General features: G+C 42.2%; 1 protein-coding gene and 1 pseudogene across 7 annotated transcripts in view; both read left to right on the top strand.

Annotated features, from left to right (window-relative positions):
* The window catches only part of LOC111554592 (neuroendocrine protein 7B2), a 56,666-nt gene that overhangs the window by 35,682 nt on the left and 5,608 nt on the right, over window positions 1-15,376 (top strand). For 3 of the 6 annotated variants that reach the window (XM_026456335.1, XM_026456337.1, XM_026456336.1), the window contains 3 exons: window positions 3,292-3,441; window positions 8,157-8,269; window positions 14,752-14,805. In XM_026456335.1, coding sequence (XP_026312120.1) covers window positions 3,292-3,441; window positions 8,157-8,269; window positions 14,752-14,805 — 317 coding nt within the window. Of the gene's footprint in view, window positions 1-3,291; window positions 3,442-8,156; window positions 8,270-11,649; window positions 11,732-14,751; window positions 14,806-15,376 lie in introns of all 6 variants that reach the window. The other 3 variants (XR_003309790.1, XR_003309791.1, XM_026456338.1) reach the window with 3 other exon arrangements.
* LOC111554593 lies at window positions 5,415-7,021 on the top strand (annotated as a pseudogene). Its single transcript, XR_002735285.1, has one exon. The product of XR_002735285.1 is annotated as a 60S ribosomal protein L38 pseudogene (transcript).

Genomic DNA, 15,376 nt, shown 5'->3' with positions numbered 1-15,376 from the left:
TTTTTTTTTTTTTTTTTTTTTTTTTTTTGAGACAGAGTCTTGCGCTGTCTCCAAGGCTGGAGTGCAGTGGCCCGATCTCAGCTCACTACAACCTCTGCTTCCCAGGTTCAAGTGATTCTCCTGCCTCAGCCTCCCAAGTAGCTGGGACTATGGGCGTCTGCCACCACTCCCGGCTAATTTTTGTATTTTTTTTTTTTTTTTTTTTTACTAGAGACGGAGTTTCACCATATTGGCCAGGCTGGTCTCAAACTCCTGACCTTGTTATCTGCCCGCCTCGACCTCCCAAAGTGCTGGGATTACAGGCGTGAGCCACCGTACCCGACCACCTTTTTTTTTTAAAAAAGTGCAGAAATTTTACAGTTTCTCTCATTACAAAACAGTGACCTAGATCTGGGCTAGATACTTCTCATCATTCTCATCACCAGGCAATGAAATATAATATAAATGTAAACAAAACAACAAACAACCATTTGATTTTGCCTGACTTTGGGGGCTAGAGGAATCAGCAGAGGTAAGATTGTCCTTTTAAGGTTAAACTTTAATCAACGCAGCACACAAAGACAGAGTGATGCAATGTCACTTCAAGGAGACAATATGATATCCAGGGCACTGAGATCTAGTCCTGATTCTACCGAATATATTAACATTTCCAAGGGGGGGAAAATAGTGTGAATCCAAGGAAGAGCTAGTTCAGCCAGAACAACAAAGGCAAGTGCTCGTGTTCATCCAGGGACAAGGGAGCCTCATTCAACCGGACTTAACTAATCCAGCCTGTGGCAGGATCCTGCTTCGGGAGAAGATGGAAGCATGGTGTTATTTTTGCCTGATTTTGCTCAAATTTCATGCCCACCAAGGCACCTTTGGATTGTAAACCAGCCTCTCCTGTATAGGTCTGCGGACACCATGATTGTGCATTAAGGGAACTGTGAGTGTGAGGCTCCTGTGTCCCCGTGGAGTCGGTAAGTATGAAATCCTGCTAAGAAATGATCTGCTGTGGTGCTGGACAAGGAAGCTTCATCAGCCTTATAGATTGTTAAGGCTACAAGAAAAGAAAGTCCAGAAATTCACATGCATTCATATGTTAACTTGGTAACTTGGTAAAACAAGTTATGGAGTATAAGTTGTTCTCAATTCACTGCTGTGTTTTGGTTCTCAGAGTAGGTTTTATTATGTATGAGACACTTAAGTATTTGTTAAAGACGTGAAACAAGTAGGAAAGGACAGAATTATTTAGCAAATGCTGGTGGGATAATTGGTTAACTATGTTACATACACTAAAATAAATAACATGGATTAAAGAGTTAACTCACAAATGGAAAAATTGGAAGAATTATCCAAATGTCAGTAGTACTTCTGAAGGGGCAATGATTTTATGCATTTAGAAGGATAAGAAGAAATCAAAAAGGAGAATAAAAATGAGAAATCTGACTACATAAATATTAAAAACGTATGTTAGCAAAATACTATAATAGTAACCAGAATTCAAAGTCAGACAACATGGGAAAATATTTGCAGAAAAGGCGACAGCCAGAGGCCTTGTATCTTATTATGTAAAATGTTCATACAAATTGATAAGAAAAACATTGAAATTCCAAGAGCATAAACAAACAGCTCACATAAAAGAAATTAAAATTAGTAAACATATGGGAAGATATTTGACAAGCTGATAATCAAAGACATTCAAAATAAAACGGTAATTTTAAAAAAATTTGAATTAGCAAAGAAAATATAAAAATTGATTTTCATAAAACCCAATGCCGGTGAGAATGTTGCAAAAGTTGTATTTCATATTTTGCTGGTGATGGCTTATAAATTGGTACCTCCTTTTTGGAAAATAGTTTGGCAATACAATATCAAAAGTCGTTAAAATGTTTTATAGCCTTTGACCCAGTAATTTGACTTCTGGGAATCTATCCTGAGGAAAATTAATCCAAAATATGGAAAACATTAAATGTCTAAAATGAATTGGGAAACACTAATTGTCTCACAATAGGGGAGTGGTTAATATGCTGTAGTACAGCCATTGGACTAAAAACTACATAGCCATTTATAATTACAGGAATAGAGACCATGCAGCCAAATGGAAAGATGCTTGTGCTTTAATATTAAATAAAAATGAATATATCTTTTGTATAAAAAGATACATAGCAACAATTGGAGTAAGTACACCAAATTTTAAGTGGCTGAATAGCTAAAATAGCAGGATAACAGTGACTTTATCTTTTTTCATAATGTGCTTTCAGCCTGTATATCTGGATGGCAATTGCCTTCCTTTCTTGCCCCAAGTCCTGCCCAAGCTCCATGTCCAGCTTCCAGAGCCCTACCTGTGTTGGTGCCACTCAATTTCCAGCTTTTCCAAGAAGCCCTCCCATCCCATCAGCCAAATGGAACTCTCCCTTTCCCATGCTCTCTCTGTTTTTTTTTTTTTTGAAACAGAGTTTTGCTCTGTCGCTCAGGCTGGAGTGCAGTGGCATGATCTTGGCTCACTGCAAACTCCACTTCTCGGGTTCAAGTGATTCTCCTGCCTCAGCCCCTTGTTTAGCTGGGATTACAGGCACCTGCCACCATGCCCTGCTAGTTTTGTAACTTTTTTTTTTTTTTTTGAGACGGAGTCTCGCTCTGTCACCCAGGCTGGAGTGCTGTGGCCTGATCTCAGCTCACTGCAAGCTCCACCTCCTGGGTTCACGCCATTCTCCTGCCTCAGCCTCCTGAGTAGCTGGGACTACAGGCGCCCGCCACCTCACCCGGCTAGTTTTTTGTAGTTTTTTTTTTAGTAGAGACGGGGTTTCACCGTGTTAGCCAGGATGGTCTCGATCTCCTGACCTTGTGATCCGCCCGTCTCGGCCTCCCAAAGTGCTGGGATTACAGGCTTGAGCCACCGCGCCCGGCCAATTTTTTTTTTTTTTAGTAGAGACGGGCTTTCATTATGTTGGCCAGGCTGGTCGTGCACTCCTGACCTCAGGTGATTCGCCTGCCTCGGCTTCCCAAAGTGCTGCAGTTCCAGGCGTGAGCCACCACGCCTGGCCCCTCTCCCATGCTCTCGTGATGATGTATTCACATTTATTTTACAGGACAGTATACCATTTGCCTTGTATGGAAATCATATGTGCACAGTATGCGTCTGTTTCTGCAACTAAATTTCTAAACCCCTAGAGGGCAAGAACCATTTCATTTATTTTTCTCTCCCCACAGCAGAAGGCACAGGGCTTCTCCTGTTTGATATGCCTGAAGAAATATTAGTTGAAATTAATTTAATTGCACTGCAATGAACTACTTCTGATTCCCTTGCAGGTGGAGCTCATGAGGGACTTCAGCATTTGGGTCCTTTTGGCAACATCCCCAACATCGTGGCAGAGTTGACTGGAGACAACATTCCCAAGGACTTCAGTGAGGATCAGGGGTACCCAGACCCTCCAAATCCCTGTCCTGTTGGTAAAACAGGTAACGGACATGCCCTTGGGTTTCCATGGAAAGTTGGGGCTTTGGAAGGAAACGAGAAATTCTAACATCAGCTACAAATATTCCCAGAAATTGTTATTTCCATTTTGATGAGCCCATGCATATTTGTAAGTAGATGGGAAGGGGAAATTTATTCTAGAAGTTTTGTGTGAGCTCTGTGTTCAGACATACCCACATAGGATCTTCCCCTGCTAAGGCTTTACTTTCTTTCTGTGTCTCTCCTTCTTTGGGAATTGATGCACTTTTCTGCACTTGCTACTCTTTTAATGAAAAGGGGGAACATTTTTTTTTCCTTTTCCATGATACAACTTCTGCTGATTTTTAGTGTCTTTGGAACTAGTTATTTTGTGGATTATCCATGCCTGTTTGTTTTCCTCACTCCTCATGACAGTCAACATTCTAACAGTGTCGTGTGTCAACACTGAGTTAGCATCTGTCCTAAAATCCTGTTTATTTGGGGGCCAGGAGGTGGCATGAGACAGAAGAGGTTCAGGAAGAAGTTGGTTAAGGAAGAAGGTTGAAATTCTCCATGTTGTTCACGCATCCTACCCACTTTCCTACCCGCTAATGCCAAAGAGAATCGTGAGTGGGCTTCGCTTACATCGTGCTTTGAGCAGCTGACCTTGGTGGTTAACAGTAGTGGCTCTAGACTCTGACTACCTAAGTTCAAACTCCAGGTCAACCTGTGTGACCTTAAGTTAATTAATCACTTTCTACCTCAATTTCCTTATTTGCAAAATGGAGGTCACTGTGGCAATTAAATAAAATTATCCATGTAAAGCATTTTAGCACAGCACCTAGCACAGAGTAAGGATTCTTTAAATGTCATCCTGATTATAATTAGCTTTTCTGCCGCTAGTAAATAATGCACCTCTTACCTTGGGCTTGTGTTAGCTTCTGGCACCAGAGTATTCTTTTCCTGCAAGCCTAATAATAATAATAGTTGGGATTTATCAGGTTGGTGCAAAAATAATTGCAGTTTCTGCCATTGCTTTCAATGGGAAAAACTGCAATTACTTTTGCACCAATCTAATATTATTTCTACTTTATATTAGGAAAACAGAAGCTTAGAGAGTAACTTGCCTAAGGTTATCCAGGTAACAAGTAGCTGAACCAAGACTCAAACCCAAGTCTACCTGATAAGGACTGTGTACTCAACCACCAGAACATACTGCCTTGTTCTGAAAATTGTGATAACATTAACTACTCAACTCTTTTTCTTTTTCTTCTTCTTCTTCTTTTTTTTTTTTTTTTTTTGGAGATAGGGTCTTACTTTGTTGCCCAGGTGGGGATGCAGTGGCACAATTATAGTAATTCTCTGCCTCAGCCTCCCGAGTAGCTGGGACAACAGGTGTGCACCACTATGGCCAGCTAATTTTTAAATTTTTTGTAGAGGTGGGGTCTCATGTTGCCCAGGCTAAGCTCAAACTCCAGAGCTCAGATGATCCTCCCACCTTGGCCCACCGACGTCCTGGGATTATGGGTGTGAGCTACCACACCCAGACTTTGTTTTCTTATGAGGCCCATAACTGGTCTGACCTCGCCTTTTCTTAAACACAATGCAGGCTCTCTCTTAAAAGAGACTGTCTTAAAAAAAGATGCTCCTCCTTTCGTTTCGGGTGAGGCCTCTGTTTTCCACGGGGCACAAAGCTTGCATCTTGAGGCAGAACAACCAAAGTAGTTGGATGTGACCAAGCCAATGTGTGGCTGCTGGGCCAGGAAGGCACGAAAACCTGAATCACTGCTTGGCTCTAAATCATTTCAGCCACCTTTGACTTGCTTGTAGGCTTTTGGATGGATAGGAAGAAAGACTAGATCAGAGTTTAGAAAGCGACAGTCTCCATTGTGAAATCCATTGGATGTGGTATAGTGCAGTGGTTCTTAAATCCCAGCACCACCAGCAGCAGCAGCAGCACCTGGAAACTTGCTAAAAATGCAACTTCTCAGGCCCTACTCTGATTCAACCTATTGAATCAGAAAATTGTGGAGGTGGGACCCAGGAATTTGTTGTATGTACCAGTCCTCCTCATGGTTCTAGTGCACACTGAAGTTGGAGAATATTATAGGAGAATGGAAAGAGGTCCAGAGTTTGAACCAAGAGATCTGAGCTCTAGTGTTGACTGTAGTATATGCCACTTTCACTTTCTTGAGCCTTAATCTCTTCACCTATGGAGGGAAGACATAGACAGTGCCTTCAAAGAGCATACAGTGTAGTTCTAGCTTGTCTGAAAACAAAAACAATAAAAACACAAAACCGTACAGACCTATGGCATCAAGCTCTAGTCTGTGCACTTAGGAGCTCTGGGAGGACAGCAAGCTGGCCCAGTAGAATTGGACAAAATCCAAATCCAGACACTTTCTTGTCACAGGTTGTCTGCCATTTCCTTTGCTATCCTTCTATGAAACTAACATATTCCCTCACTCTTTGTTCTGCACAATGTGCATTTCAAGAATGAAATCGCTTGCTAAATTTAGCCATTATTTGTGAGGAAATGGTTGAGTCATGACACAGCAGAACACAGTTGAGCAATCCAAGAATAAAACCTTGACTTCTCCTTTTGTGCCATGCTCCCCTCTGAATCGTGGCCCACTCACCCCGGATAGAGCAGCAGAGCTCAAAGAGTCCATCTCAGCTTCAGAGATAGGAAGTGAATTTAAGGCACATTTTCAGGCCCGGAGACACCTTCGGTTCCCAGAGCAGGCTTTATCTGCATCTCAGTCGGGGCCCACTCAGAGGCACACCAGAAACAATTATGAAAGGTTATGAAGGTGCCGTATGCAGATTGCCTGAACTCTCTTGAATTGGTATATTTTCCTACAGGTTAATTGCTATATATTGTATAAGTTAGGTCAATAGCTCACGGAAAAGTGGAGAGCCACGATAGGGGTTTGTTCAGAATGCTGATGACTTCCACACTAGCTGCATGCTGCTGAGAGCTGAGAGACTGTGTGCTGAAAGCTGCTGAGAGCAGCTTAAGAGCAGTGTCAAGAGCTAGACATCCTGGCTAATTGTAAATAGCCCCCTTTCAGCACTGCCTTTGATTTCTCATTATGTCTTTAAAATGAGACCCTCCTTCCTCCTCCTAACCCTGCACAAAATTCACAATCCCGCCTCTGTCCCCCTTTTTATTGCTGTTGTCTAAAATATATTAGACATGGGGAAAATGAGTCATTTTTAGAGCATCATGCCTAATAATGATAGAATTTACATAAAAGCAGCATCTGGAGGGTAATCTGGGGCAATCTACGGCCAGGTGAAATCTGGGGACCTCAGGTCCCGGTCCGCACCAGCTCCCAGCGCGCCTCATCGCCATGCCTCAGAAAATTGAGGAAATCAAGGACTTTCTGCTCACAGCCCGACGAAAGGATGCCGAATCTGTCAAGATCAAGAAAAATAAGGACAAGGTGAAGTTTGAAGTTCAATGCAGCAGATGCCTTTACACCCTGGTCATCACTGACAAAGAGAAGGCGGAGACACTGAAGCAGTCCCTGGCCCCTGGTTTGGCAGTGAAGGAACTGAAATGAGACAGACACACTGATTTGAACTGTATTAAAATACTAACCCCCCCCCCCCCCAAAAAAAAAAGCAGCATCTGAGAGACATAGCCTTCTTGCTTTGGTTTGAATGGAAAACTTGCTTGATTTCAAAGGGCAGTCGTAGTATAAACTGTCAGTTAAAGGGAGATGATGGGAAGGGAGCTACAGCATATCGCAAACCTGTTATGTGCCGGGTGCTCTAAATGTAATCATCTCTATTCCTCACAGCAATCCTGTAGGTAAGTATTTGATTATTTGCATCTCACAAATACATGAATAAACTTGGAGAGACCAAGTTAGCTTTCCAAAGGAACTAAGCCTATCTATATCTTAGGAGCTGGGATTTGATCCGTGAGCTCTGTTCTTGTCTGACTGCAAAGCTTAAGTTATCACAGTAAAACACAACAGCAAGTGATGAAGTGCTGTGTGGAGGTTGTTGTTGCTGTGTAATGTACTTTCTCCAGGAAGCCAAAGTAGTTTCTAAACCACTTGCTCAAGACAAAACAGAGTGGGTCATGTGCAATAGAAGTATGTTACTTAAGGGAACACTTGCTGTTGTAACAGATAAAAAAAATGTTATGACTCAATGCAATAGAAGTTTATTTTTCACCCGTGTGAAGTCCTGCCAGAGGTGGGTGAGGCTGTGGTGCGGTGGATGGTTCAGCACCCCAGACCGCCATGTTTACACTTGACACCCACAGTTGCCCTGGCAACATGTAACAGGCTGACCAGGAGATGGGGATGGGGGATGAGGAGAAGTGGAGCATGGTATGAGAGGTTTTTATGCTTTTCGGTGATGTATTTCACTTCCAGACCTGGGAATGGAATACATCACTTGTGCCCACATTCTACTGGCCTCAACTCAAGCAAATGACTCCACGTGATTGCAAAGCAAGGCTGGGAAATTAGTCTAGCTGGGTGCCGAGGAGGAAAGGGAAGTCGGTTTGGTGAACAGCCAGTGAGTCTCTGCACAGGAGTGGGAGTTTGAGATGAGCAGTCCTATCTAACTGGATCCTAGAGGGAAGGTGGCTTCTGGTGTTCTAAGTTACTACTGTTGTGAACAGATTCTGACCTGTGGATGCTAGTTGTTTTGGTAAATTAACTCTTAGAGTAATGATAAATGTCTTGGCTGTTCCTCAAAAACCTTTGGCTGTTTGCAGTAGATGACGGATGTCTAGAAAACACCCCGGACACCGCAGAGTTCAGTCGAGAGTTCCAGTTGCATCAGCATCTATTTGATCCGGAACATGACTATCCAGGCTTGGGCAAGTGGGTAAGTCCTATCTCAATTGCTAGTAGATTTTGCACTTCAGTACTCTGAAGGTGCTGATGGCAGGGATAAGCAATATGGGCAGGAGAGAAGAAAAATTATTTAGAAGCGAATTTTTCAGAAATCTCTGGTTGACAGACCTTCAAGTCATTACTATTCAAAACCACACTTATGTGTCCAGGCAGCAGTATACCAAATCCATCTGAAGAGACACAACCTAACATTGACTGTAGTCTCCAGAGGCTTCTACTCTGGTCTACTTCATAGCCTGTGTCATATACATCCTAAATATCACCAGTGTTTCATACATCTCTACATCTCTATAGGGTTTTATCAAAGGATATGATTTTTTTTAAAGTGACACAGAAAATTTGCAAATTTGATCTCTAAACTAAGGGAGATGATCTCTGCGGAATCAAGGGAATCAAGATGCCAGAGCTTAGAAACAGACATATATAATTCTGCTTTATAGAAAGAGAAAAAAAAAAATTCCAAGATGTGTAGCAGTGAGATTGCTGTTGGTCCTAGGTAAGTGCGTATAGCTGTCAGTTAAGGGAGTTGTTTATAAGCACTTGGAAAGAGAAATCATGACCATTTGGCATTGGTGTGCTAAAAGCAAATCTTGCCAATCCAATTATATTCTTCCATTTGCCAGCATTATTCATTTATTTGCCAGCTTGATGAGGGAAGTGAAGTGGGCATGGTACATTTGGACTTTTGCAAAGCATTTGACAAGATTGTTTTATGTTCCCCTATTGAAAGAGGTGGAGAGATACAGCCTAGGCAACAGAATATCACCAAAATGGGGCTTGTTAAAGAGTCCGTGTACATAGGGAGGGAGATTTCACATGGTATTCTGTGTGTCTTAGCACTACCCAACTTCACATTTTTATCAATGTTTGTAATAAAAATATAGAACATGTACTTGTCAGATTCCCAGAGGATGACATGAAGTTGGAAGAGATACCATCAGATGACAGAGTTGGGATTCAAGAAGATCCCCGCAGACTAGAACAATGAGCCAAACAAGATCAGAACTGAGTGGGGATATGTCTGTGTTTCTGTGGTTGGACTTATGTAAGCAGATGCTGAAGCCATGGGAGAAAAGTGGGGAAATACCTAGGAGTGTTCATTCACATGTAACAGTAGGTGGCCAATACGTCTGTGGAATGAATGAGTGAGTGAATGAACAAGTATCCCAACTCCCTCAGCCCTTCTAAAGTTCTCATCTGTTCTCAGCTCATTATTGGCAGATGGCCTTGCTTACTACTTCACTGGGAATACTGAAATTTCAAAACTAAACTCCCTCCCTTCCTTCTACATTGTTTTAGAGAAGTCTTCATTAATGACCACATTTATTTTTTTTAGCATCTTGCTTTAACATGCATTGTCAGTTCCCTCTGTCTTCAACATGCAACATTTCCTGTCTTAAAACAACAAAACAACAACGTTCCTGAGTTAATTTTGCTTCTTCCAATTTGCATTATTCCATTTCCTTCTTTTTCATAAACAGTTCTGTTTGGAAGAACTGGTTTGCAGAGCCACTTTCCAGCCTACTAGTAGAGCTTAAACATGTTGAATGAAATAGAAAAACAACTTTAGGTTCTTGAATAGGAGACTGAAATAATAAAAGCCTTCTATAAAAGAAGTTATTTTGGTGGCATATTAAAGGATGAAGTAAAAGGAGAAGGGATTGATCCTAGACAGAAAGAAAATATGGGAGTCATTTCAGTTATGATGACTGTGAACACAGTGAAGAAGGGTGAGAATCCAAGACATTTTAAAGGGGGAAAAACTATCTAGAATTGGTATATGGAATAAATATAGCATGAAGAGGAAAGAAGAGATATGTCAGGTTTGTGTGAAATGGACAATATGAACTTTTTCTTTGAGTGCATTTTAGAAAGAAAGAAGAGAGGAATAGAGGGAGGAAGGATGTAAAAAAGAGAAGGGAGAGTGAGGGAAACAGTAGATGACTGAGGAGTACTGGGAAGGGATCCACAATAGCATTACCAAAAAGCATTACCAAATCATTACCAAAAAGCATTACCAAACAGAAGAAAAAGCCAGCTTCAATAAGGCACAAAGAGAACATACTGAGCCCGCTGTTCTCCAGGCACTGTGCTAGATGCTTAGTATACAGGAGTCATCAGGAGATGGTACTGGTCTTCAGAGAGCTTATAGTCCTGTGGTTGAGATGAATTGCATGAAAGTGAAATGAACCCAACTTAGCACCACTCAGCTTCATATTTTGTCTGTATTCTGAGGGCCAGGGGCAATTATTAGGGAAGATGGAAGACAAGGGTAGAGGAAGATCCGAACTGAGGACTGGTGTGACTGATTGGGATAGTAGCCATGAAGAAAGTCAAAGGTACTAAGGAGGGCAGCACGGAAGTTTCAGCTTCACTGGTAGGCTAGAAATGAGACAAAGAAAGGAGGGAGACTGAGTCAAGGTGTGAGTGAAGGCAAGGAGCCCAGTTGGTGGCATGATGAGGTGGGAGGGATGAAAACATCTCTTTTCAGCTTTCCTCATCTCTTCTTGAAAATCTTCACCGATTTCTCTCACCAAATTCCACTCACTTCCAGTGCCCCAGCATGAGGCCAACCACTGCCCTTCATTCTCTGTGCTTCCTTCTCGAAACACTGACTTGAGTTTCTCTCAGTCTTTCCTCTTCTTTGTCCACATTAGAGCTAAAGACTAGAATCTAGGACCAAATGTAAAAGGAAAGTATTAGAGATCAATGACCAGGAACAATATTTAGATACCTTTTATCATCTGCAATTATGTGTTTACTTAAACTTAGGTTTCCTTGTTTATTTTCTCATTACCACCTACCAGTAAAACATTATTTCCTTGGTTTTCACACGGAAGTGTGAATTGAGTATGTCTTGCCTTTCTAAACTGGGAACCACAAACCTTCCTCAGTGCTTATATGGAATGACAGTCTCAAGCTTGTCTTCAGCCCAACCATCCTTTAAGTTGACAGAGTCACCATCTTTCATGATAGAACAGCACAAAGACCCTGCTTCCTTATCTGCTAATAATGCTTCCTTGTTTTTGACACTAGCTGGAGCTGAGCTGCGTCTTTAGCGATGATTCACATATTACACATTTCAGTGTCTACCTTGTTTCCTGCATTTCTCTCTCTTTGTTAGTGCATCAAGACACATTTATTAACGGCACGTCATATGCCTTGCTGGCCCTGTGTTAGGTAATGGGAATGCAAAGATGACTAATAATAGTAACTGTATTACATAACACATAATACTATAATACATAGTAAATGGTAATGTTTATTGAGCACATACTATATGCCAGACACCTTTCTAAGTAATCACTCATCTTATTCCATCTGGTCATCCTTGTCATTCTCACTTTCCAGATGAGAAAATGCAGGCTTGGAGAGCTGAGGAGACTGCTCAGCATGCAGAGCTGGGATTTGAACCCCATCATCTGACTCCAGGGTACTTTACAAGCTGGATACATTCCCTACCTTTTCATGGCTCATTGCTCCTAATGTGTCCTGTGTGGTAGTCCTATGGAGTCCTATCGAGGGCTGGCTGCCTTCCAGACAATGGGTGTGACTACACCAGTGGTGACCACACCAAAGGGTGGCTACTGTGCATGCCGGCTACCCCCTCCCCCTTTACACATTAACTGCTGAGTGTTATTTACTTACGAAAAAGTTGTCTCAAAAAGCAAATCTTTCTCCTTTCCAAATGTTTTCACACCTTTTCATCAGCAGCTGATCACAGCCAGTGCTTGAGCCATAGAGATATGAGGGACCAGGCCCCTCCCTGACTTGCTTTGTCGTTCCTGACCTTAACATGTTTGATGAGTTGAATGCTCTTCAGTGTGGATTTGACTCAGGTTTTTCCACGTGATTAGACCTGCTTCGTATTTTATGTGCTACTTAGTACTTTACATCAGGAAGCACATGATGTCAGTCTGTCTCTTGGCTGGCAGTGTTAACTTTGTTCAATTTGTTAAAGTCCTGCCCTCCAGGTTTCTCTGGTGTAAAATTCCCTTAGAAATTAATAGTTGATCTGTGAGAAGACGTTTTGGGGCTGTGTAAATATTCCGCTCCCCGTTCGACTTTTAACCAACAAACAACATCCATTGATGATGCTTACCAGATTCAATGATAACGATGATAGCTGCAAAATGATGATTTTCTTACTCCACTATTCTTTCTGCATTTACTAGTTGACATTCTATTCTAAGCAAGAGTTTCCCCTGCTTCTCTATTTATTTATTTATAAATATGTTTATTTATATAGTATAAGTATGGATTCATGGATTCCATAATGCATATTATGTATTTTGGTGTTCTAACTGTCTGAAATTTGGCCAGTGGGAGTCTCCTCAGGCTGGCTTTTCTTTCCTTTTGACAAGACCCCATCATTTTTTGGAGCACTTCTTTACTTTCTGACCTAATTAGATATTCCATCTTCACCCATCCTTGTACTTTCCTTTCTAGCCCTGGAATTAGACGTTTCTCCAGGAAGCCCCCTGGTTCTAATTAGGAGAGTAATTTGAAACCAGGATCTGGACAGTTGTCCAAAATCTTGATGGCACCATGGAAAGCCCTTTTAATGAACTTGTACCTGCTGCTCACATGGAAAACAGGCTCACCTCTCCCCAAGGAATCAACAAGGAATGGGTGTGAGGAGAGATAGCTGATTTCTTTTCTTTCCATTTGTATGCTTCTCTCACCCACACCATACCTGCAATGCCTTCAAGTCCATACAATAACGAGGCTAATTAAGAATGTCCCAGACACTTTCATGCAGGGGTAGGGAAGCATTATCCTGCTAATCCTAACCCTAGCTCTTAAGAAGACACGGGGACCATCTTTGAGAGGAAGAGTAGCCAGGCCTTTTGCATTTCTTTTTGAATGAAGACTCTTATGGGTATGACCTGCCCCAGGGTCTCCTAAATAATTAAATGATGCTGCCTTTACCTGGCTGATGGCACAGTGGAGCTCTGCCAGGGCTGGCTGACAGTCCCACCCCACGATAGTAGCTCTCAGGTTCTTCCACACGCCATCCAGCTCAGGCAGCTGAAAACAATGGTTCACACGAACAAGCCATTGTCCTCACCCCTTCCCGCCCTTCCCAGCTCTAACACCAGCTCTTCGGACATTCTGGGCCTCAGGAGTTTTTACATTCACAGAAGGGCAACCACAGACTGTAGAGAATGAGCCTCACAACAATATCCTCATTGCTCAAGAAAATGATCTGCAAGTCTGCCTTTTCTCCCTTCTGATATTAAATTGATTCATTCCCCAAGTAAGCAGGAGATAGAGGCCTCAGCAGCACTGGCATTTTTGGCAGTAGCAGCTCCTTCACTCTGGCACCGCCTCCCTGCATAGTTGAGGTTGGGCAAGAGATATGCATTGTAAGTTGCAGGTGGGGTAGATTTTAATGAACATGAAAAACGATGAAGCTCATTCTTGGCATTGGTCATTTTCAATTCCAAATCTACCACTAAAAATAAATCTTTATAAGTGGACAGTTCAGAGGATACATATTGTATAAACTTGTTTCTTACCAGAACTCTGTCGTCGTCGTCTTTTTTTTTTTTTTTTTCTTAATGTCGGGGTATTTTATTTAGAACAAAATGAATCACTTCTTTTATACATTATTTTCCTCCAGATAAAAAAATCAAATAAATAAAACAACACAAGTAAAGCCCCCCGCCCCAAATCCCCTTCTCCCCTTCTGCCTTCAGGTTAAGTGTTCTGTCTTTTATAATCTCAATAGAAGGGAAATCTGTTGAGCATGTGTCTGATATTCTAGAGCTCATTTAAGCCCACTATGTGTTTGAAATACAGCAATATGTGGAAACACTTATACAAACTGTGGTAACAGAGCCCTGCCCCCCAACCCAAATAACTTTCCTTTCTGCCAAGAAGTTTTTTGGCAGTTTTAAAAAGGTTCACTCTATTAAAAATGTTACAGACCAAATGGTTTTCCAGTTGTCTTGACTGGGGGCACTGACTTACGCCACAGACGAAATGGTTGCAGAAGTCAGAATGTCTCATTTATTTACACGAGGGATTGCTGGTAATAGTCAGACACTACTCTGGAGAGCAGTTCATGTGTACAGTTTGTAAAAAGGGAGTTAGATAGAAAAATACATGAGATAAAATTATTTGTTTTAAATAAAGACTGTTCAAAGTGAGGAGATGGGTTTCCAGCACCCCTCATGTTTTAAAATGTCATATTTCCCTGTTTATGTGATTGTTGATGACACTGGTGTGCCTCAGGGCATTGCAGAGGACTTTATTAAAAGCTGAACCACCACCAGCTTTTCTCTTGTGGTCTGTCTTTCTGACACGACATTCCTTTCATCTAGTTTTGTTTCCAAAATATGTGTATGCAAATATCGAGGGGACACACCAAGTATTGCTTTTAAAATAGACATTCACCAAATTTGATCCATACTTCTGCATTTTTGTTTTCTTTTCTCCCCATTCTAGAACAAGAAACTCCTTTATGAGAAGATGAAGGGAGGAGAGAGACGAAAGCGGAGGGTAATACGCGGCTCACTGGGTTGTTGCCGGGATGCTTGGAGCTTTCTGAGTGGGGCAGTGAACAGGCTGAAACCCTGGCTTGCTGGGAAGTCACAGAATCCTCCCTTGTGTAGTCCTGAGAAACACTGGTCCGTGTGACGAGGGCCACACCCAGAAAGTCTGTCCTTGGTTTCTGCAATGGCTTCCCCAAGCTTTAGCAGATGATTTTTAGTGGAACGCCAGTTTGTGGTGATTCTATTAACTCCATTCCATTCAGGAAATGTGTATTGCTTCCGCCATCAGTGTGGGACATATCTGGGGGGACATGAGGGTCTGTAGGCCAGTGGGGAAAACTGATCTCACATCTGCATCAATTCTATAAAAAACACAGGACAGGCAGGGCGTGGTGGCTCAGGCCTGTAATCCCAGCACTTTGGGAGGCCGAGGCGGGCGGATCACGAGGTCGGGAGACTGAGACCACCCTGGCTAACACGGTGAAACCCCGTCTCTACTAAAAATACAAAAACTTAGCCGGGCCTGGTGGCGGGCACCTGTAGTCCCAGCTACTCAGGAGGCTGAGGCAGGAGAATGG

This window comes from Piliocolobus tephrosceles, chromosome 6, assembly GCF_002776525.5.
Source record: "Piliocolobus tephrosceles isolate RC106 chromosome 6, ASM277652v3, whole genome shotgun sequence".
NCBI classification, from domain to species: Eukaryota; Metazoa; Chordata; class Mammalia; order Primates; family Cercopithecidae; genus Piliocolobus; species Piliocolobus tephrosceles.
Note: the sequence above shows the minus strand (reverse complement) of the source record. Positions and strands in the feature narration are given on the sequence as shown.